At 33.4% G+C, this 24,282-nt stretch overlaps 3 protein-coding genes across 4 annotated transcripts; 1 reads left to right on the top strand and 2 right to left on the bottom strand.

Moving 5' to 3' along the window:
* Window positions 1-875: 875 nt before the first annotated feature.
* On the top strand, window positions 876-3,067 carry LOC124911126 (nucleolar transcription factor 1-B-like). Its single transcript, XM_047451569.1, has 4 exons — window positions 876-1,213; window positions 1,585-2,543; window positions 2,613-2,718; window positions 2,809-3,067. The coding sequence occupies exons 1-2, from the start codon at window positions 1,144-1,146 to the stop codon at window positions 2,193-2,195; spliced, it is 681 nt and encodes a 226-aa protein (XP_047307525.1). The 5' UTR covers window positions 876-1,143; the 3' UTR covers window positions 2,196-2,543; window positions 2,613-2,718; window positions 2,809-3,067.
* Window positions 3,068-7,573: 4,506 nt separating this feature from the next.
* LOC124911494 (pre-mRNA-processing factor 39-2) lies at window positions 7,574-15,020 on the bottom strand. Its single transcript, XM_047451990.1, has 12 exons — window positions 14,896-15,020; window positions 14,479-14,576; window positions 14,154-14,383; window positions 13,658-13,825; window positions 12,745-13,105; window positions 12,530-12,673; window positions 12,296-12,448; window positions 12,103-12,219; window positions 11,926-12,006; window positions 11,230-11,379; window positions 9,646-10,959; window positions 7,574-7,910 (listed from the first exon to the last, which is right to left on the bottom strand). Exons 1-12 carry the CDS (start codon window positions 14,951-14,953, stop codon window positions 7,737-7,739), a joined length of 3,048 nt encoding a protein of 1,015 aa, XP_047307946.1. The 5' UTR covers window positions 14,954-15,020; the 3' UTR covers window positions 7,574-7,736.
* A 1,227-nt stretch (window positions 15,021-16,247) lies between these two features.
* On the bottom strand, window positions 16,248-20,042 carry LOC124912163 (carboxyl-terminal-processing peptidase 1, chloroplastic). Of its 2 annotated transcripts, XM_047452725.1 has the most exons (12): window positions 19,646-20,042; window positions 19,408-19,527; window positions 19,189-19,326; window positions 18,989-19,093; window positions 18,740-18,908; window positions 17,690-17,766; window positions 17,471-17,515; window positions 17,297-17,380; window positions 17,167-17,205; window positions 17,006-17,068; window positions 16,804-16,933; window positions 16,248-16,620 (listed from the first exon to the last, which is right to left on the bottom strand). In XM_047452725.1, exons 1-12 carry the CDS (start codon window positions 20,021-20,023, stop codon window positions 16,565-16,567), a joined length of 1,404 nt encoding a protein of 467 aa, XP_047308681.1. In that variant the 5' UTR covers window positions 20,024-20,042; the 3' UTR covers window positions 16,248-16,564. The 2 variants fall into 2 exon arrangements, 1 of the variants encoding a protein (XP_047308681.1); XR_007096638.1 differs by lacking the exon at window positions 16,248-16,620 and having other exon boundaries at window positions 16,884-16,933; window positions 17,006-17,094.
* Window positions 20,043-24,282: the final 4,240 nt, after the last annotated feature.

Raw genomic sequence — 24,282 nt, 5'->3', positions numbered from 1 at the left:
AGTAAAATTAAATTCTTTAATATATTAATATAAAAATTTTAATTAAATTTTCTTTCATAAAAATATTGTTTTTTTGCTACAATTTTAAATTCTTATACATAATTTTTTTAATCACTTATCTAAAATATTACAAGTTTTATGTTATATTTTTAATTTAATTTAATTGATTCAGGATGTCATGTAAATTTTGTTTTTGAAATTAAAGTATAACCAGTATGATTCATGGACGAGGGTTGAAAATAAAAAAAATTTACGGTAAAAATAAGATGTGACATTACCTCTTAATTATTAAAATAAAATCAATAGAATTCACTATTTTATTTATTTAATTGTTAAAAAATAATAAAACTTACTTTTATTTACCTGTTTTATCCAAAAAAAAATCCGTTTTTTACTTTAGCTCACCCTAAAATTTTTTTAAACCCACCCACTACCGAATCTTAAGTCCGTCCCTAACATGACTACATGACACCTCATAGTCATGTTCTCTACTTAAACTCAAAGCATTTTCAACATATCAAAAATTTTAATATTTTAAGACGATTCTTATGCAATACACTCACTATCTTGGTGGGATATGACTGTGAAAATTTACGCTTACCCAAAAAAACAACCTTTTATTAATATGGGTTTTAAGTTAAGACTCTTAACTAGACATATATAATTTTAAAGTGTAATATTTTATTTTCATTCGAAACACATTACTAAAATGTGAGTAGATTTTATTAATTATAATAATTGAGAGAGAGAGATATAATTAGGATAACATGGTATAAAAACATAAGAAAAAACAATAATATTAAGGTAATAATTGTATTTAGAGTTAAAATAATAAAAACAATAATTAATTAGATCCGGGCCAAGGGAAGAAAGTGGAAAGAACTCGACGAAAGAGTTAGGTGTAGCTGAAACGGGTGTGTGTGAAAGAAGAGACGATAAAATCGGAGAAGAAAATGGAATCTCAAAGATCCAACAAGGCCACGTACGATCATCAATAACTCACTTCTTCTTCATTCAATCTAGAAAGAGAGAGGAATGAAGGAAGGAAGTTAATTAGTATCAGATTTACAGAAACAGCTCACGAATCACGATCTCTACGTATTCCATCCGTCCCCCCACTACTCTCCCCCACACTATTCAATCATGCCTTCCGGTGCCAAGAAGAGAAGGAAAGCAGCAAAGAAAAAGAAGACCAATGGAACTCAACTTCATGGTATTATTACTTCATTTCTTCTCTCTTTTTTCTCTTTTTCTCGACAAATTCAACGATACCCATCTGTCAATCACTTACTTTGGCTTCATAGTTATGTCCCCATTCACTTTATCATCTTTATTGATTGTCCAGATGTAGTTTGTGCTTCTCTTACTTGTCTATGTAACTGTTAACGTCTATCATACGTCTGTTAATGTACTACCCACTGCTTTATTTCATTCGCTTCGCTGTTAAAGTTCTCATATTTTACAATCTCTTATTTAATTGAGAGATGGGTTGTTGTTGTTTTCTATAATCTGTAATTGATTTTTATGCAATTTGGGAATTCTTGTGGTTGTGGGTTGTGGGTTGATTCTGTTTGACTATGGCAGGAGAAGATGATGATCTGGTTGTTCATGATGGAAAAGATAGCGATGGTGGTGATGTTGGTTCTCCTTTGTCTCAGCATCCAGATGATGATCTCCATGCGGCTTCTGTGGGTGGTGATGATGATAATGATAATGATGATGATGATGATAAGGAGGAGGAAGAGGAAGAAGAAGATCCTTCATCTGTTCGATCGAATGTTGCTGTTGAGAATGAACCACTTTTGGTTGAAAATGGGGAATCAACAGTCAAAGTGACGGTTGAGGAGGAAATCCCTTTTGAAAACAGTGAATTTGAAAACAAATCAACAAATCAAGATCCGGAGAGTCTTGAAAACCCTAGTGGTGGTGATGTTGATGATGATGATGGCAGTGACAGTAGTAGTAGTAGCAGCAGTTGCGAATGTTCAGATGATGAATCTCATGCCATTGAGAAGAAGAAGAACATAGGGATGGAAGATAAAATCAAGGCTGCTTTCTTGGAACTGTCTAATCCAGTGCTGCTTGTTGAACAAAAAGATGAAGAATTGGCTGAATCACCACCTCTTGATCTTGATCTGTCGTCTAAACCAGATTATTTGCCTGCTGAAATCACTCAGGTTCGATTGAGCAATTAAAAATTTGCTCTTAATTCTCAGAATCATTCATTCCTTTCCTTGCATAAGATTGATAAACAAACTATTGTTAAATTCCTTATAATGCAGAGTAAACCGGTTTCTGATGTATCCAATGTTATCGACCTAGAGACAACTCCATTGACAAGTGATGAATCGGTTGAGATCTCGAAAGTAGAGATATTCCCGATCATTAACAACAACAATGGTGAAATCATATTAAAAGAAAATGAGATCAAAGTGGACAAGCAAGTTTCAACCACAGTACAAGAGACGACAACAGTTACAGCTACGGTTCTTCCATCATCAACCGACGTCTCTACTGCTGTTACAAACAATGTCAATGATCAGGTACCTTAAAAAAATTGATTTTTGGTTGTTGCATATACACAATGTTTACTCTATTCATATTGTTTACAGCCACAGGCGGTGGTTACAACTCTAAAACCGACACAAAGAACTTCAATGGCGAGCTGTTGTGGACTGTTTGAGCTATTTACAGGCTCCAATCGATGAAATGTGTTGGGTACGCTCCAACTCTTTATTTGTCCAAAACTGGTTTTGTTCTTCGTTTTTGTTTGTAAGTTGTCTTCATGACTTCTGCATTGCCTTGCAGAATGAGTGTTATGAAGACTTGTGCTAAACTTTTTTTTGAGAATGGAGATGGTAGTTGCTTTAATGGAGAGAATACCCTATACGGGTTATTTCACGAGAAATCTATAATTTTTATTTTTTGTAGCGTTTTATTTTTGCTTTAATACGAAGGTTGGTTCGACTCAGGAATTGTGGTTTACTATAGACAGTGTTATTTTCCATTTTGTATGGTGTGATTGATATATAATATGGTTGGTTATATTAGTTGAAGCTATTTAGTTTATTGCTTGATATATATATAAGTTTGTCACAATCTTTTTGTTAGTTAATGTTTGGGCTTGATTCTGCAGTTTCATTGAATCTGAAGGCCAGATTTACGATAATTGGGTTGGTTTGGAAATACTTGTTTTAGGTATGTGCCTTAATGAAAAATTGTTAATAAATTGTTTGAAAATGTATTTTTCTTTCTATCAAATATCAAGAATAAATGTGAATTAAGGTTACATTTTGTAAATAGAGCTTAGTATGATGACCTTAACTAAAACTTTGTAAGATGTGACCTAAACATGACAATGAATTGGAGAGATATCATATGATTGAATTGTGGTGTACACTTGTACATTATTAATTTGATCTTTAATCTAGTAAAATACAAGTTTGAGATAATAGTATTATGTGACGATATTGCAATCGAACTCCTAACATAATGAATTCCATTAAAATGAGTACTCTCCCTTTAGGTTCGAAACAACCTCTTCGAGACAATATTGACCTAATATCATGACGTGACCATCGTAGAATTTAAGGTTTACTTAACTAACTACAATGACCTTCTATTCTTGGTGTCACAGAATTTCCTTAGTTCATGCTGCTAATATATGTAACCCTGGTGCTGTAATATCTGGCTGAAAATTGTTGAAAATACTTTAATCAATTGTACTAGATAAAATGTTCTAGGCCACACTTGGGCTTGTTTATTATTTGAATATAATCTCAAATAAATCAATTAAAATACATTTTATAAACAAAAATTATAAAATCATTATGTATTTATATACTAATTTTAGAAAGAATTCAAGGTTTATCTTATACAAAACATTTTTCACCAAAGTTATCCTTACTTATTTTTATTTCAATAAATTACATCTAGTTGGTTATTCAATCAACTCAAAACCACCCCTTAGAAACATACATCGGCTTGTCATTTTACCTTGAGAATATGTTGGCTCCAACCGAGCTGAACCAAGCCATCTCGGGTGCAGGTTTCGCACCTAAACGAGTATTTCCTCGAATTAGAGTCCCATAGGATTCTTTTCCACGTGTGGGTATTTGATTACTTTAAGGCATCCTCTTGCAATATTATTATATCTGACAACAATAAAGGGTTAAAGAACAACTCTGTGATATTAGGGTGTGTCAAAATTACTTGAATGATGCCCGCACCTCCAGCGTTCAATACCACCAAAGCCGTGTCTAAAAACTCACCACGACAAATTACGATTTTCCTTTTACAAGGCTAAACAAAAGAGTGTCCGAAACACCTAGCCTGTATGATTAATTTCATGGAGTCATAAAACAAACATAATAATAGTTATAATTTTCATTTTAAAGAAAAAAAATATGTATGCAAAGTGAGGAAACATCATTTTCTAAAATATGTAAATACATGAAAATTAAATAAATTTAACTATTATGTGGGTTTTATTTGACTCAAAATATTGCAAATGTTATCCTGTGGTGGTTGTTGACATTAGTGGTGCCATTGATTTCAGCGTGTTGTCCTACAATCAAGAGACTTATCTCCATCAAATTGTTTAATTTTAGAACAAAATGAAAAGTATTAATTAGATATAAGTTTGAAAACAATTTTTATTTTTGTTTATTTATCAAGATAAGTATTCTAAACTAAACTTAATCAAAACTAAAATTCAATTTTTGGTTGTTTCTCTCATTTGAATTCAACTACATAAATTTCGTATTATAAGTTAGTTATTTAAGAAGATTTATAGTCATAAAATTTACTTAGAATCATTGTTTAGTTATAAACTTGTAAATTTGAGTTACAGTTTGTTTTAATAGAATATTAGTTATATATTATTATTGATATTTATATATATATATATAATTAATTAAGTATTTCAATCATTAAATTATAAAAAATTGAAATAAATAAATAATTATTATAATAATAAAAAATATTTTTTCATGAAAAGGTAATTTTTTTTTACAGGAAACCAATTATATATATATTTTATTATTAATATTATTATTGCTATTTTTTATAGAAAAATTTAAATATATTTATATTATTTAATAATAATTTTTGGCAATCAAATTGATGAACTCATCTTATAATAGACTAATATACCGAAATATACAGAGACAAAAACAATTTTTTTTGAATTAAATGAGAACTAGCATGACGCCCCACTGTTATGACTATGTTTAAACTCAGAGCGCTTTCAGATGAAATCAAACTCATGACATTTTGGTATTTTAAGGGAACGATTCAGTTGTGCATTTCAACCAGCGTTTTAAACACTTACTTTTTCTATTGTAGTCTTTGCCAAACTTTCATATTATAATTTTTAAATTTTAAATATTATGTTATCATTTTTTAAATAAAATAACGAAACAATTAAATACACAGATATTATAATATTAATTACCTACTGCAAAAAGATTTATTAAATACAACATCAGTTTCACACACTCCTTTCCATGAAGTTGGCACAGGTTCCATCCCACTATCATCAAAACTTGCTGATTCTTACCATTTACTTGTATATGTTATATAATTCATTACGATAAATTTAAAATATATATAAAAACATATAGACGAGTACTCAATAATAATTCATTCGATACATTTAATATATATTGACATATACTCATTAAGTTGAATTATTAAGAATATACCAGTATTCAGGACTAGGGATGGTAATGGATACCCGATACCCGTGGGTACCCGATGATCGAGTTCGTATATTTTAAATCGGGGTCGGGGATGAAGAGTGAAAAATGGTACCCGATCGGGTCAGGGATGGGAAGTAAACCCAAACCGATACCCAAATATATTGAATATTAATATATATTAATAAAATTTAAATGACTTATCAAATTCCAACTACTAATTAATTAACTATCATTAAATAAATATATTAATTATTTTATCATTACTTTTAACCTCATTTCCTAAGTACATCATGCACACGCTTAACATAATTTCATTAATTTGTAATAAATGTTTCTCTCTCATATATCTCCATTCAACCTTACTTTAAGAGTTCAAGTCTTTAATTTCTATCTTCTTCAACTTAAGTTATATAGTTATGCAACTAAATAATGTTTTCAGTCTCTTTTTCAACTTTTACAATCTTATATTTATTTATTTACTTAATCTTCAATATTTATTCTGAATCAGGACTCCTACAGTCACATCTTCTCCATTGTTGGCCTTTCACAATAATTCCTCATTTGGGTTATTTCCGTGTCCTCCACCCTCAGCATGTTAGAGAAATTCACATGATCTTGTCGTTTGAATCTCATTACCTTCCGAGTCATCATGGAAAACCAAAATAACTTCTTCCATCTCCAACAAATAATAATAATTTGGCTATATTAAATTGTTAATCTATCTATAACATATAAAACTAGAGTTTAGTTCCGATGAAAGCTAACACAACATTGTATTTTCATATGTTAATATTCTATAATATTTTCATTATCCGTTGATTAATCACTTAGTTAGAAAAAAATCATAGATTTTTCTACGATTTTTGTCGACTCCGTCAAACTCAATTTCACATCGTCATCTTCTTTTCTTTTACCCGAGGTTTGTGAGGTGGGTTGACTATGATTTCATTGAGAATCTTATCGCCCTCTCGAAAGACTTGATAGTCATAACTTCAGTTTTTTCTCGATGCTTTATTCTTGTATTTTTTTTAAGTCTTTTCTATTAATTTATTTATATTTTGTGGATGATTAATTTTTACATCATAATAATGTATAGACATTTATTAAACAAAAATTGTTTTTTTTGTGTACAATTAAACAAATAAGTTATTTCAAAATTGCTTCAAAATACGAGGAGTATGATCGATAAATGTGATTCTTATGCTTCAGTTCATCCTTTGGTTTACGTTTAATGAAACATTATCGACGAAAAACATACTAGGAAGATTCATAGCAATGGACACCTTTCATTGAATCTTTCATACGACGCAAAGCACATTTCGACAGGGAGATAAAATGATAATGTATGAAAAATAGATTTATTAAAATATGTTATTCAATGTAAAGAATAAGGACAAAGTTGGGGAGGCAGAGGCATGTTTGCAATGTAGGTATTTAGACTAATTTGACCAATGGAATTTATGATATTTATTATACTTACAAATTGTAAATGAGAGTTGATTCAAACCCTTATTAAAATTGTAATCTTCTTTATTATTAATACAATATTTTTTTCTCTTCTTTATTAACCACTTATTTATTTCTCAACCAATGTAAAATGGATTTCCTTTAACATATGGATTATTTTTATTATAGATTTGATAATACCTTAATTTATTTATTAAAAACAGATCAATATTTAATTACAGCCCTAATTTATTGACCTTGGTTGATGAATTCAATTAACCTCTTGTCTAATCATCAAATCGTATCACCTAATTATCAAGCAAAATACACTTAACTTTATTTTTATAAAATTTTAACAAATAATACTTTAATTATTTAACCCAGATAATATACTATTTCATCAAACAAGCCTCCATCCAGTTACTAAACTAAAACATCTTTCATTTCAACTAAGAATCAATATCTTCAACAACAATTGTTTTAAGAATGATTATATCATCCAGTTTGTCTAAGCAAATAGAAGACAATTTGAGGCGAATTCACAAGTCCACATTAGAATGATAATCACTCTTTTTTCTGCCAGAAGAATCAAACATTTCGGGGAGGTGTTTGATATTGATTTGGCGACGCTGATAAGGTTTGGTTATAACGCAACAGTGTTGCCGCTTGAGGGGATTTCTCTTGGGGCATTGAAGATTCAACTGAACCAGTTGCAGTTGTAGTAGTAGGCATACTCTGCTCTGGTAAAACTCCTTCCCCTTGCTGAAGAAAACAAACAAAGCAGTCAATTTCGATTTCTTAAGAGCCTCGCTGGTAACTATTAAAGATACAATTTATACATTACTGAAGTAGAGAAAAATAGAGAAGAAAATTGCTGTTTTTGAATAAGTTGTCCAAATTTCTCTTGTATTCAGTGTTTGAATTAGATCAAACTAACTTTATCTTCCTAGATGGTCTTAAGGGGAAAACTGATAATTTCCTAAGTTGCATCTAAAACCACCAAAGTGAGAAACATATTTCTACTTTTGTTTCTGTATCATGATCGGAATCTCAGATGTGTTTGGAAACTAAACTTTGTCAAAGACAATTTCAAATATTTATTAGTTGTTTCTCATCTAGATCTAAATCCGGATGCAGAAACAAAAATAGTTATTAAGTGTTGCCAAATGAGCACATGCCCCTAAACCACTTGGGTTACAAAAGTAAGCCGACCCAACTATCACAATGTGGATAAAAGATACTGAAATTTACGAAATATATAGTTGAACCAAACAGATGCTACATACAAAATGATGTCATTTGGGTGTTAATACATGTTTATTAATCTTTTATATTGATACTTTTAGGCATGATTTGTTCTAACAACCAAAATTTATACAAAATGGGTGTCAAAACATCTTTCCATATTTCACATAAATAATGGCCCATTTCATTTTGCTACAGGCCAAGGAACAACCTTCTGACCAGCCTGAGCAAAAACCAATTGTATATAGGATGAGATTTTTTTTTTTCTTTCTAAAACAACAAATAGATATGATGATTTTTTATTAGACTCAATTGAGCTGTTTAAACAACATATTTCTGGTGCACACATAATCTCCAGAAAGATCCACAGCTAGACAGATTAGGTTAATAGCAATAATTAGCACTGCCTTTGTACAAATATGTGGCCTATAACATGATAGCTTTCTAGAAGATATGCAGTTAGTTTTTCAATAAAGTTTTTCATTTTGTTTGACTTTCTTTCCCCTATTTTCATTATCAATTTGATACTTTTGTTCCTGATCTAGCTTTTAAAGACTGTGAGTAGTCTTCAGAAAAACATGGAATCTAGGCCTTGTTTGATGAAGGGTTATTTGGATTTACCTTATCTCATCATCCATCAAAAACCATTTCAACTCATCAACCAAAATACTAAATTACTCTTTATTTTTAAATACGAAAGTATTTTAGTTATTTAACCCAAATAATCCACTTTTTCATCAAGAAAAGCCTTGTTCGGATTGGGGTTATTTAAATAAACCTTGTTCAGATCAAGATTATGAAAATTTGGGTTATTTGGTGAAAATACTTAAAATTGTATTAATATATACAGGAAAAATGATTTAAAAAAACAAATAAACCGGGGGTATTTTGATTGATAATTTGATTGATGAGAGGATAGGTGAAAAGATGGTGGGTTATTTGAAGATTATTCAAATAACCTAAACCGAACAAGGCACAAGTTTCTTTTCCAAAAAAATCAATTTATTTCAAAAACATAACTACATCAAACAAGCTACTAGTTTCCTTGTCAATTCCATACCTAAAGCAGTAAAAGATTATGCAGTATTTGAAAAAAAAAAAAAATTTCTTGGAAGGGTGAAAACGCAATAAGTTGGGGTCAAACCTTTGACCTCCAATTAAAGAAGCAGATACTTTAACGACTGAGCTACACTACAATGGCAGCTTATGCAGTATTATTGATTAGACAAAAAAGAGCAGTATGAAAACGAACCTGCATATAATAGCCATAGTTCCAGGCTTGAACTTGAGAAGAAGTATCAATCTGATTTTGAGATCGTGGATATCCTTGTTGATGTGCCTCTAGTTGAGCTTGTGAATATCCTTGTTGATGTGTCTCTAGTTGAGCTTGCGAATATCCTTGTTGTGCCTCTAGTTGAGCTTGCGGATATCCTTGTTGATACCCATACTGCTGTTGCTGTTGCTGTTGCTGTTGGATTTGCATATATTGCTGATAGTTTTGTTGATAATACATCATCTGCTGCTGCTGCATTAGCTGAGTTTGCTGGTCTTTCATTTGAGGTAAATTTTGGTAATACATTTGTGATAGCTGTTGTTGCTGTTGGAAATAAAGTTCCTGTTGGTACTGTTGCTGCATAATCATCATCTGCTGCTGCTGTTGATTCGTGAAGTAGTTTCCCATAGTCTGATTGTACATTTGATCGTACGGTCCTGATTGTCCAGACGGCACATTACTTTGCATTGTGTTCTGGGAATCAGTGGTTGGCTGGTCATTCCTTGCAGAAACTGTCTGGCTTTGATTTTCAACTTGCTGAATCTGCCCAGATTTTGTGGATTGGCTGTTGATAGAAGGGTAAATTTGGCTATGTTCTGTTGAAGGGGAAGTGTTTTTCAACTCATTTTCTTCTAATTCCTTTCTAATGAGTACAGAATCATTGGTTATGCTTGTATCTATATTATTGTTTTCATTATCTTTCTCACGGATTTCTTGTTCGGAAGTGAAGGTTAATGATTCCTGATGATGTGACGTGGATAAATGATCAGGATTTCCTATCTCCTGAGAAACTGATGGACAATCAAGAGAAAGATTCTTTAGACAAAGTAAACTAGTTGACCCCGTTTCCTTATTATCTTCACCAGTAGGCTGCTTAAGATGTTCTTCAGATTCACTAGATTGATTTACCGGATCAGGAACAGACTCCTCGTGCACCAAATGAGTTGGATCAATTGATAAAGGTGGAATGTCTTCCATTAGGGTTTCTGTCACTTTGGGGGAGAAATCTAATCCTAAATCAGCCTTTTTCCCATCATTTTCTTCCTGAAACTGATTTTGCGGTTCCTTGTCAATATGGTTCTCTGATGGCAATGGTAGATTTTGATTGGGTAACTCAAGCTGGGTAGTTTGGTTAGAATTTCTTTGTCGTCCTTCAGCAAGCATATCCAGCAATTGAGTACACGAAGTATGGAGCTTGTCCTGGGAAATTGTCCTTAAAGAATGGGGAAACAATTTTACATGACGATTACATGCCTGCCTTATATCAAGAATGGTTCCATGTTGGTCGACAAGCTGCAATTACAAAAACATGATCTCCAAATTTACTTTAAGATGGGAGAATGAACAGGACCTCAAAATAACTGTCAATAAGTGTCATAAAAAGACGACGAGGCTCCATTTAGAAACACAAATAAATTTTTGAATCTGTCTCCGACTAAGGTTAGTTTTTTCCAAACAAATCTCATCCAGATACATTTGTGGATCCAGGTGTTTCAAAATGGGGCCTTAAATTGAAGAGATAATAAGACCTAATAGCATATACAGGATGGACAGAAACTTAACCTGTAAATATAATGCAGAAATATCCTCACGGTCTTTATCACTCAAACCATCAGGAGATTTTGGCCTAGGAGTGATAGCATTAGAAATAACACTACCCACAACATTTAGATGTCCTTGACCTCCATTTGTCATTGAAAAGCTTATCAGCCCCTGTTAAAGAAGAACAAGTTTAATTCATCAGCATATGCAGCTTTTTGTTTCAAGGCCTCCAAGTTCAACGATTCTTTTTAATTTTATTTTTATTTTTCTTAGTTCAGGTTTTTTCCCTAAAAGAGTCTTGCAGAATATCCCACTGATATGACCCCCACTTCAATCAAGGTACTTTTGAGAATCAAATTGAGACCTCAGACTTCTTAGTTCAAGACTCTTACCATCTTTGTGATAGTTGGGTTACAAGGTTCAATTGCTTCTTCTTTATTCATTAATAAAGGCTGCTTGGATGAAGACCAAACTCATCGATTGACAATAGATTTACAATATTATATTACTGTTACAATATGAGACTTTCTTCATGTTCGATTCCCACTAAAAACACTCTGATTTAAAGGGGGTTGTGACTGTGGGGGTCATTATAGCCACCCTCGAAAATAAACCGGGGTCACAAAGAAAAAGAATATGAGACTTTCCAATGGAGTTTTCCCACATCTTAAGTAAATACAATATAGTATTATTATTATTAGAACAGGAACACATTACCTCTAAAAGCAATTTGCAGTGAGGTACTTGATGTATGCCTTGTAATAATACATCTAGTGCGGCATCTGCACTGCCTGTGATCTTCAAGAAGCCAAATAAGAAACAAGCACATAAAAATAAATAATAAGTGGTGAAATAAATATTTCCAACAAGAAATTTCCCATATAACAGGCATACCACGTGTTTAAGACGTGAAAAATGAATATAGAGGAGTGGAACTTTAGTCATCAACTGACTTTCTGCTGCCATTTTGAGTGCCTTCTCATATACAGTGGAAGCGGCTGCAAAATTTCCCTGACAATTTGGTGTAAGCAGACCCAACAACAATAGCCAATAGTTCATGTCTACAAATGCTACATTTACTACATACCAGTCGTTTTTCCATATTAGCTTCTTTGACAACTCGGTCAATGAAGTATGAACCAAATTCATCATTACTCTGCAAATATGAATTATGTGCTCCACAAATATCTCCAATTTGCTCCTTGTAATGGGCAGAGAAGAAGTGCATTTCTGTAGAATTCTTCAACCAATATAAAACCATCAATGCTGGTTGTAAGACAATCTAAGCAGTTAACACGATCACATTCCTTCAAAATCCTACCTTTAAAAATGTATTTGTCGCTCGATCAAGTGCAGATTTGGCAATCTCTCGCCCTCCCTTAGTTTCCACAAATTGAACATAACGCATCCAGAACTCTGAATAATTGGCGCAGGGAATTAAACATCTCTCGTAAATTCTCACAGCCTAAAAGAGAAAGATTTTCTAAGTATGAAGAAGAATAACGGGATCAGAAGAACACAAGAAATATGGCTTACCCAATCAAAATCCTCTTGCGTCTCAATGAAATCCAGATAACGATGCCAATTCCTAAGTTGACTGTCCTCCAGTGGCAAAACATGGAAAAAAGACCTCCTTATGCAAGATTCAAAACATAATATTTTCTTTTCCAATTCGCATGCCTCTTGATAGAACTGATCTCCTATGGAAATATATTTCTGTAAGGTCTTATACCAAGATGAGATAACAGAAGGATTCAGAAGATCTGCAATGACAGAGGATATTTCTTCTTTTAGAGTGGTGATATCACTATCAGTGACAGATTCTGCTTGTGATTCAACTATGCAGTGATTTTTGTTTTGCATCTCTTCTTCAAGCATGGCAGCGAACTTTCTAAAACTGAAAGTGAGAAAAAAAAAGTATGACTGCAAATACTGTTGTAGAAGCAGGCAAATGTAGATAGGATCATGTATTCATAAATGATCAAAGGACAGTTTTGTATTCAACTTTTTTACATGTTGATCATTATTCCCCAAAAAATATATTTGTTATGTTTGTCAAAAATCACATCATAATCCTGGAAAAAAAAATTATACCAAATGAAGCGGAAAGTTACACTATTATTTGGTTCATGATCTATAAAATAATTTGTATCTCAAATGGAGCAACATAAATCAACTGTAACTTTCAATTTTAACTTTAGCGATTTTTACACACGTTGTGACAAAATACAAGTTTCCAGATAGGCTCAATGAAATGATCAAACTAAAAAGTTCATCAAGTTATCACCAAAACTTAGAAATAATAGTCACAAATTCCAGCCAATAAAATGGCTTTCCAAATTTTAGGGGAACAATAGATGGTTTTACATGTTTTTCCTATTCCTACTTATACCGACAGCAAAGGTTACCAATATTGAACCAAAAGCATGTGAAACACTTGAAGCATTACCTATCATAATAGCGATGCAATTTTCTGGTTGGGAACTTTAAAATCTCAATATAGATATGAGCAAGTGAGCTCCACTGCTCCAGAGAAAGCTCGAACTTGATGAACTTATCCCAGAGAGGATGACATGAGAAGTCCTTCCCAACAAAAGACAACGCTCTCCTAAATAATCTGCAGACATATACAGAAGCAGAATTGATAAGAAATTTAGCACCACATTTTCTTAGGTAATAACATGACTAATAATCGCGTTCACAAAGTTTTCTCTTTCAGGTGTAGCAATGGAATATAATTATGAATGAAAGGGTACATTGGTGCAGCCTGATTTAGCACAGTATAAAGCTAATATAATCATAGTTGAACAAGATAATCGCTTTTATTGGAGTTAAAAGGAATATGACAACATGCTTTCAAATCTATCATTTTCATCCCCAATTGATCATGCAAGGCTGGTAAAGAAATTTGTGGTAGAAAATCTAAAAGAAACTATTGCAATTACCTACGAACATCACATGGATCCTGAAAAGCAGATATACTAAAGCTGCAGTATTCAATCCAAATGCCAACAGAGTAAGTAGTAGATTGCACAGCCCGCTCGAAGATTTCAATAACCTTTTCAACAGTGCATAAACGAGCAACATGTGCAGCATACTTTCTCCAGTATCCATAACACAAAGGAAAATCTGACAAAAATGATTCATATGCTACAGAAATCATTTCAACATTATCCTGCAAGTCATCATGGAAAAAACTGAAATTCAAGAAGCTTTATATCAAATATAAAATTCTCCAACAAAATTCAAAAGAACAAGATTATATCTTACTGAAAATGATTCTTCAATCTCTGAAATAACTGTTATCCACGAATCAAAATCAAATGAACCTCTACGAAGCGCCTCAAAGAGTTCTTCATCAGAACCAACTGTTCAAAAAACAACACATCAATTATCAATTGATTCATAATGAAAAAAAAAGAAAAAGTTTGACTATCTTATAACATGAGCTCAAAAGGGTTGTTTAAAAAAGGCAGATTTCATCACCCCAGATGAGAATATGAGCTCCAAAGTTGAAATAAGTCTATTAATTAACTAGTAACTAAACATTTCTAATAAAGATTCAGACTTTCTATCTATAAATGCTAGCTCAGTGAACTTAAGAACTGGGAATTGCTAAAAAGAACAACTTGCGGATAACATATGAAGAAATTGTAGATACATATAGAGAATCAAGAAGAGAGGTACCTTGAGGTAGTACTAGAACTGGATTATCTTCACTAGTATCGTAAGAATCTATCTCCATAACTTGAGGAAATCAATCCACCAAGAGATTGAGAGAGACAAAGGGGCTGAAAAACGGTATTTTTTTTTTTATGACGAGTAGGGCTTTATTTTTTAGTATTTTTACTAGTTTTATGTTTTAAATAATCTATAGTAGGAAAGTTTACCTAAAATAGTTAGTTGTCATATAATTTATTATATATTATTACTATTTATTTTTAAAATAATAAATAATCCTATCAAAAATAATAGTTATAAAATTAATTATTTAAGTTTATTTATTTTAATAATTAATCGTTTATTTTTTAAATTTATAAATATAAATACTTTATTTTTATAAATTTGTAAAACTAATCTAATTTATAAAATTTTAAAATGGTACATTTTAACTAGTTTATCTAAATCATACTTACTAATTTTCTAAAGAAATCTTAACATTTTTTAAAAATTTAAAAATTAAATAGAAATTTTAAGTGTATTGTTCATTTAAATTTAAACATTGTTAGATACCTTCATAGATAGGGATGACAATGAGACCGATCTGGGTGGAGTATGCATTTGTCATCGTCGTTTTACTTCAAAAATCGGAACTACCATTCACGTCCCGTTTGGTTTTGGAAAATCTCCGCGGGGTACCGTTTATATCATATTTTCTAAAAAAAAATTATATAATAAAATTATATAAATTGATTTTTTAATATAATATATATTATAATATATTTAAAAAAATAAACTTAAATCTCTTATAAAATATAATTGATAAATAAATATTTTATGATTTTATATATTTAAGAGTGTTTATAGTGTTCGGGGCATAATCGGGATGGGAACACAAATACCCTCCACGGTTAACTACAAAAAAAACCCGTTTAAACGAGACAATTCGATTCGGTTTTCGTGAGACAGTTTCAAATTGCCATACTTACCCACCTATAAAATGTAAGAATCAAATTAAAAAAAAAAAAATCATACTCTTTTGTTATGATAGATTTTATTTTATCTACTTATTTTTTATTTTTGTGTAAAAAAAATGCTTGACCATCTTAACTAAACCTCTATAACATGTCTTTATATCTTTTAAGTTTTCTTTGTGAAATGAGTATGTATAATTAATTTTATTTCTTTTATCTTTACAAATCATCAAATTTTACATGAAATATAATAATTACTTTGTGTAGGTGGATCTCAATGAAAATTAATTGTTTAAATTGGGTTAATGAATAATATTAATATTTTAATTATTGATTTAAACTTAACATAAATTGGGTTAATACATAATATTAATATTTTAATTAATTATTTAAACAAAGAAATGATTGAGATAAAATGTTGATTTTTCACTACAAACAGTTTTTATGTCTAGATTCCTGAAATTACAAATTGCACCACCACCCTTGATAGCAATTGGGCCCTAATATATTTAACTATGAAGTTCTTCCATATTTTATATGCCTTTCAAATACAATTTCCACAAGACATAGAATGTTTTAAGGCTGAAATAAGGGAAAAAAACTATTATGATTTTGATCATCAGGCAATCAAGGCACAACTATAAATAGGGATATGCTTAAAAGGCTTCACAGCATCCAAAGATCGCCAAGTAAAAGATGTCGAAGGCGGAAAAGACCCATAATTAACCTTCCCGCGACCTAGAGCATTCTGAAAGGCGTTTTGAGACCTCACTCCAAGCTGCAGATAGGAATTCGTTATATTTTTCGTAACGCATAAATTGGTAAGAACGTCCAATATACGTCGTTATAAGGGTATTTTTTCCGACATTAGTACTATTTATTAACTTATCACATACTTTAGATAATTTCATTTGATTTATTCAACATTTATATTTCAGTGACTTTCAACTTATATACTCACCAGGCATACTCTGGAAATCAGGCTCTATCCCATTTCCGTTTATATCTTTGTGATTTGGCGTGACATATTTCCCAACTGTGACCACTACACCGGATCCATCCCGAAGTTCATACACAGATTGAATCAGACCCTATTCGGAAACAGACATTTTATCATCACTACAACCGCTTTCTCCCAAAACAGTCAAAATAGGGATTCAAACCTTGCCAAATGTTGTTTCTCCAACAAGAACAGCTTTACAGTTATCATGAAGTGCACTAGCAACCTGAAAATGGATTTTTTTTATCCTCTCTCCCATAAAAATCAAAATATCAGTCATTATAGAAAATTGAAATGGTTTTATAATTATCATTATTCGCTTACTATTTCGCTTGCACTAGCAGTATTTTGATTTACCAAAACCTGCATTAAATAGGAACAAATGACTGTTTCAATTCATAGTGAAATTGATGCTAGTAAATGTTGTAATTGGAACTAGATTGAATTTACTTACAATGGTGGGAGCTGTGGTTAAAGGTCTAGTATCTGTGATAATACTTCTTTCGTCAAGAGAATCTCTTCCAACAGTGGAAATCACCTGCCCAGAGAACAATCTAAGAAAATGAATGACAGAATTTATATATCTTTTACAGAGTTCGGTATATTGTTGAAGAATTGATTTACATACAGTCTCTCCTTCATTAAGAAACAGCTTAGCAATTTCAACTCCAGCCTGAATGGACCAAATAAAGAAAATCACTGGCAAGCAAATTCAAACTGTGTGTAAGCAGAAAAGTGAAATGAAAAAGGGAAGAGGTTTAAGAAAACTAACCAATCTATAACCTCATTTTCCCATTGGAGCAAAAGTGAACATTTAAAAATGAACATGATTAGTAACTACACAAACCTGCACCAATCCACCACGGTTATCTCTAAGGTCAAGTACAAAAGACGAGGCACCCGAACTTTGTAGCCGCTTCATTGCTGCAAAAGTTTGTGAAAGGGAAACTTATTTTTGTTATATGGAAACCAAAATAGATGTTAGAGATCCCAAGATTTGAGCATATTTCTTCATCTTTACTATTTTGACACAAATTTTAGAAGTTTAGATTTCTTGCATTCTCCCATTTAAGAGTTTCACGCCACAAACCAACTGTAATTTGCAAAGTGAGTGGCCTTGTTTGATCTAGGGTTATTTTCAAATAACCTTGTATGACGGTTATTTGGGTAAAATCATGGATTTGAGTCTTCGCCCCGGACCATTTAAAAAAAAGGTTATTTGGGTAAAATACATTAGGGGTATAAATATATAATGATTTTTTTTATATAGATGGTATTTTGGTTGATGATTCAAATGTTGAATAGATTGTTGATTGGATAATGGGTTATATGGGATTAATCTCAAATAACCCACATCAAACAAGGCCTAAGAGAGGTGAGCTCTATTGAGGACTGCAATAGGTAGCCATTGAAGTACAAACCAAGAATTAAAACAAATCATATAGTTCATTTAGAAGTAAAACCAAATCAACCAAGACTTACTTATCAGGTGAGCATTCGATGAAACTGAAAAGTAAGGGTTGAATACCAAATTTTAAATGTTGAATGAGTTAAGTGTCTAGAAATTAAATGTTGAATAAACCAAATGAAATATCTAACTTTTAAGTGCATGGAATGTAAGTTAGTTTGATCAAATGCAGACCTAATGTCGGAAAAGTAAGTAAATACTATTTTATCCTTCACATGAGTTGATTAAATTTGATGGGTTAAAGTTGTCTTGTAGACGCTTTTATAAGATTACTCAGTTAAGTCCTTCATAACTTACCTAATTAAGCTAAATTTTATAGCTTAATCTGAACTAAATCTATAAAATAAGTGATAAGCTTTATTATCAATCACTGCCTAACAGACAATTTTTAACTAGAAGACAGTTAATAGTGGAAAATAATATGCAAACCTGTAAGCAAATCTTTCTTAGCCAATGCATTAAATTCTTTCAAGCGAATATATCCCACAGAAGTAGCACCATTGTCTATCTTCTCTAGCCGATAAAGAACTGGGGACCTTGCAATTGACTGCCTTTGGATTTCAATAGACTGAACCGGGCCACAGTTTCCATGTTTCACCTATTCAAATCACAACTTCATATGAGGATTTATCTGAAATATAAGAACCAAATGACATCTAAGGAGGATGGATGACAAACTTTAATGTTCACTAATGTTTCATTAGGGCCTTGTATTAAAGACGATACTTCAAAAGAAGATTTGCCCCTGACGTCCATCCCATTAACAGCTAAAACTTCGTCTCCCTTTCAAAATCAAGACACAATTCCATAATAAGAACACTACAATTTTTATACTAACTGAACTAAGACAAACAGATTCATGATATAAAACAAGAAACCTGTCTAACACCAGCAGAATGTGCAGGACCATCTAAAATAAGCCCCAACACCTTAAGCTTGACATCTCCATTCTCACCAGGCACCTCCCTAAGATTGATTCCAATCCCAGTCATGTCATACCTCCCCATCTTCGAGAACTTTCATTCATAATGGGATTATGGAAGAATAAGAACACTATTTTTTTTTTGAAATAATGCTTAAATTTTGATTTTGATTACCTCGGGTGGTGAAAGATATCTTGTATAAGGATCACCAAGGCTAGCCAACATCCGGGTAATAATATCATGAGCTTTTGATCTTGTCTTGATAGAAGTTGACAAAATATCTTCTTTCTTTTTCTGAATTAGAGAAAGACTAAACATGTTATAAATGAAACAGAGTGTTCTTAATATGATAGATAAGACAGAAAATGGAGATATGGGTATGCAAAAAAGGAGAGAAAAATAGAGAATTTACAAGCCAAGTTTCAGGGGACCATCGATTGCGGCCGGAATCGATAAAGCTATCATTTACAATCTGCCAAGCTTCCTTCACAATCTCTTCATTAGAAACTATATCTGGAGCTGTGTCAGGAATCTCTTGTGTTTTATCATCAGTACAAAGCTCGGATGAAGGAGACTGGTCTAGGGTGGAGGTTTGTGCCAGGACCGGAGAGGAAGGGGAAGAGATGAGGAGGCCGACGGAGAGAACTCCGGTTAGGGCACCGATTAGGGTTTTTTGAGGCCATTTTAGAGAAGTATGATTGTAGTTGTTGAGTGATGAAAGTGAAGGAGATGAAGAAGTGAGTATTGTTTGTGGAGGAGGAGAGAGAGAGAAGTTGCAGAGGACACTCATCTCTCTCTTATATTCTTGTATGGATGGAAGAATACATGTATTTAAGGTTATCTCTATTTTATTTATTTATTTATTTATTTATTAATAAGTTATTAAATACGATAATAAAAAAAAAACAAGAATAACTAATAAAAATTTATTTAAACGTATTATCAAAAATTGATAAATTTAACTTCTATTAATTAATAAACAGAGTTTATATATATTTTTTAAATTTATATATTTCTTTATTAAATATTTATTATGGAAGTTTTTTTTATTTTCTTTAATTTATGTATTTATAGGTTAGAATTTAATATTTAATTATTTTATTTTTATTATTTTGCGTTCTTTTTATATTAACATTAATTATTAATTAAATATTATAATGAGGCATCCTTTTAACAAAAAAAAATAATAATAATTAAATTTAAATAATAATATATATTATCCAACATTAAAAGAGTAATAATTAAAATTATAAAAAAATAATAAATAGTAACTCAATCATTTTTTTACTATTATTATAAACTTGAATAAAAATATTAAATAGAAAGACTATTAAATTTATTTTTTGTTTATATTAAAAAAATAAAAATAAAAATCTTCACAAAAATATTACAAAAACAATAAATGAAAATAGAAAAATTAATTAATTAATAAATTTAAAAAAATAGAAATTGATTAATTAATTAATAAAAAGAAAGAGAAAAAAAATGAATATTTAATTAAGTAATTAATACATTTAAAAAAAAATAACTTTGTTTATTAACCTATGCTAAATTAGGGCTGCAAATGAGCCGAGCTCAAGCTTGTTGGAGCTCGATGTCACGGGCTAAAATTCGACCCGTGCGGCACTAAGCTAAATCGACCCTGATTCTAGCTTAGAAAGCCTTTCTAAACACAATGCAAGAAGAACTCAAACGCAAGAAAGAACTTAGAGAGAGAAAACTCTTGAGAATAAGAATATATTGAAAGAATGCTTGATAATTACAATGGAATACCTTCAGGGTATTTATAGGACTTACACGCATTAAATTAGGAATTACGTCTAATTACAATTTAATTACACTAATTTAAGATATTCCTTCCATAGCAAGAATATCCCTACCTAATTTAGAATATCTCTTGTAATCTCTTCCTTAATTAGAATATATATTATAATCATTTCCTTGATTAGAATATATCTTCCAATCCCTTCCTTAATTAGATTATCTTCCAATCTCTTCCTTGATTAGAAGATTCGCTGGGCCCACGTAGGTAACTGGGCCTCTCCTTGGCTAAGAAGATTAGCGCACTATCAGGCCAAGACTTTAATGAGCCTCGACATCCCCCGGATTGGGTCGTGACTCTAATGGGCCGTGACATACTCCCCCACCTTAGTCGTGGCCGTCCTCGGTTCGACCTTGGCATGATACTCTTCAACCTCTTCCTTGAAACATTCCCCACACGGTCCCTCGTATCTGTGCACAAGTCTCTTGAGCACAGATTACATAGACTTGCATTCTGGAATATCATGGAAGTACACCTCGTGGCTCGATGTTTGCACCCCATAAAAATGGGACGTGACATACTCCCCCACCTAAGTCGTGGCCGTCCTCGGCACGACCCTAGACCGGTGCATGGTGATCTTCTTTCTGGCGTCCCCTGAGCGCTCTTCCTCCCCCTTTGCACGTCACGACATTGGGTGCACTTATGGTCGCCAGACTTAACCGATATAAGATGTTTCCCACACATCTCTCGATTTAACACAGTCTCTTGAATCTGCGCACAAGCCCCTTGAGCACATACCGCATAGACTTCAACAGTTGCGGGGGAAACTTCCCTCTTTCCATCGTCCCCTTCCTTAACTGCACACCCTCTTAGATTTGCCCTTCTCTTCATATTCTTGGTGTCTCCCTCTGAATATGCCTGAGCACGATCTGCTTCTTTTCCCACAGACTTGGTGCGAGTGAAGGCAGACTGACTTTGGCCCACGTTGCCTGTGGCCAAACCTTGTGGTTCTAATGGTTGTGCGTTGTCTTTGGCCTTGAGCCCCTCGAAGGCTTCGACACACGCTATCTGGACTTCCTCGGGTACTTCCTCTTTTCCCTTGGACCCGTCCCCATCATCCATCTTGGCAAAAGTGGCAAATGTCTCTTTACCACGTTTGCGACCTCGAACGAATCGCATCGCTGAGAACCTGCTTATTCCCTCTGATTCTCTCCTTGTTGGAATCACGCTAGTCTTCCCGTGATCCAAAATGATTAAAGAATCGGAATAAGGCATTATGCAAGCGCGTACCTGATCGCACCATTCTAGTCCCAACACTACGTCGTAGTCTTCCATTGGGACCAAGGTAAATGAGACTGTCCCATTCCAGCCTCCGATCCTGGTGTGCACTCTCCTAGCCTCCCCATTTACCGGCTTGGCTACATCGAAGGACTTCACCGTCCCTCTTGTTGGGCTGATCCGCAGACCCAACGCATTGGCTACTCCTTCTCGCATGAAGTTGTGCGTAGCCCCTGTGTCTACTAGTGCCTTGATGCGTTTTTCCCCGATCCAAACTTCCACAAACAAAGAGCCCCTCCTTGTCCTCTTGTCCGGCTTCGCAACACTAGTCTTCACAGCATTGAGCAGTCTTAAGGATCCTATTTGAGTCTCTTCTTTCTCATCAGATGACTCAGTTCCTTTAACTGCCGAGTCATCGGCTTGCCTCCCTGAGTTTTTATGTGCATGCCCCTTCTTAGATGGGCGGTCTCCCCCACCTTTCTCCTGGTCTTGTGGGCGGTCTCCCCCACCTTCTTCCTCATCATACCTGATGAACTTTGGCCTGTCCACAGACACTTTGAGCTCTATCAGTCTTTCTGCAACCGTTATTGCCTCGGAAACGTCCCGCACCTTGGCCCTTTGCAGCTCCAACTGTGCCCAAGTCTTTAGGCCGTTAACAAACGCGAACAGTGCCTCCTGTTCCGTTAGACTGGGTAACTCGAGCATCAACTCCTGGAATTCCTTCACATACTCCTTAATGGTCCCTTTGTGCACAAGTTGACTCAACCTTTTCCTAGCTTCGTACTCGGCATTCTCTGGGAAAAATTGGCGTTTGAACTCGGTCTTGAAGTCTTCCCATGTTTCCATCCTCAAGGTCCCTCGTTCAATATCTCCTTCTCGCCTCCTCCACCACAGCAATGCCATCTCTTGTAGGAAGAAAGGTGTTGTCTCCAACTTGTCACGATCATCAAGTATGTTTGATGCTCGAAAGTACCTCTCCATGTTCCAAAGGAAGTCATCCACTTCCCTTGCACTCCTCGATCCTTTGAATGGAGTTGGCTTAGGAACATCCATCCGTTGAGGTGCCGCACCTCTATGTTCCCCTCCATTCCTCGCAATCCGTCTTTCCATCGATTCTAGCCTCTCCAAGATCTCCCTCTTGAGAGTCTCAACCATTGCATGGACTTCTCCCCGGATTGGATCAAGCACCTTCTGGCAGATGTCATTAACCTCCCCTCGAACCAATCCTAGCACTTCGTCACGAATGCTACGATTCGAACTGTTAATGATCCCCATTAACTCATTCTCCAACTTTTCAGCACCCTCGTCCAACATCGTCACCTTCTCGGCCACCGCGCTAAACACTTCGAGAGCTTCTTGGTGATCGCTCATGCCTTCTTCAAGCCGGGTCACCCGCGCTTCCATGGCAACACCTCTCTCGACGGACTTATCCCTCTTGGATCCCTTGTCCTTATGTTGGCCGGTCGGAACCTTAGTGACGGTAGTTCGTGAATCCATTTCTTGCAGCTTGAATGCGGAAATTCAACCTTGCTCTGATACCACTTGTCACGGGCTAAAATTCGACCCGTGCGGCACTAAGCTAAATCGACCCTGATTCTAGCTTAGAAAGCCTTTCTAAACACAATGCAAGAAGAACTCAAACGAAAGAAAGAACTTAGAGAGAGAAAACTCTTGAGAATAAGAATATATTGAAAGAATGCTTGATAATTACAATGGAATACCTTCAGGGTATTTATAGGACTTACACGCATTAAATTAGGAATTACGTCTAATTACAATTTAATTACACTAATTTAAGATATTCCTTCCATAGCAAGAATATCCCTACCTAATTTAGAATATCTCTTGTAATCTCTTCCTTAATTAGAATATATATTATAATCATTTCCTTGATTAGAATATATCTTCCAATCCCTTCCTTAATTAGATTATCTTCCAATCTCTTCCTTGATTAGAAGATTCGCTGGGCCCACGTAGGTAACTGGGCCTCTCCTTGGCTAAGAAGATTA

Source organism: Impatiens glandulifera, chromosome 8 (assembly GCF_907164915.1).
Source record: "Impatiens glandulifera chromosome 8, dImpGla2.1, whole genome shotgun sequence".
NCBI lineage: Eukaryota > Viridiplantae > Streptophyta > Magnoliopsida > Ericales > Balsaminaceae > Impatiens > Impatiens glandulifera.
This window is presented reverse-complemented; position numbering and strand designations above follow the sequence as displayed.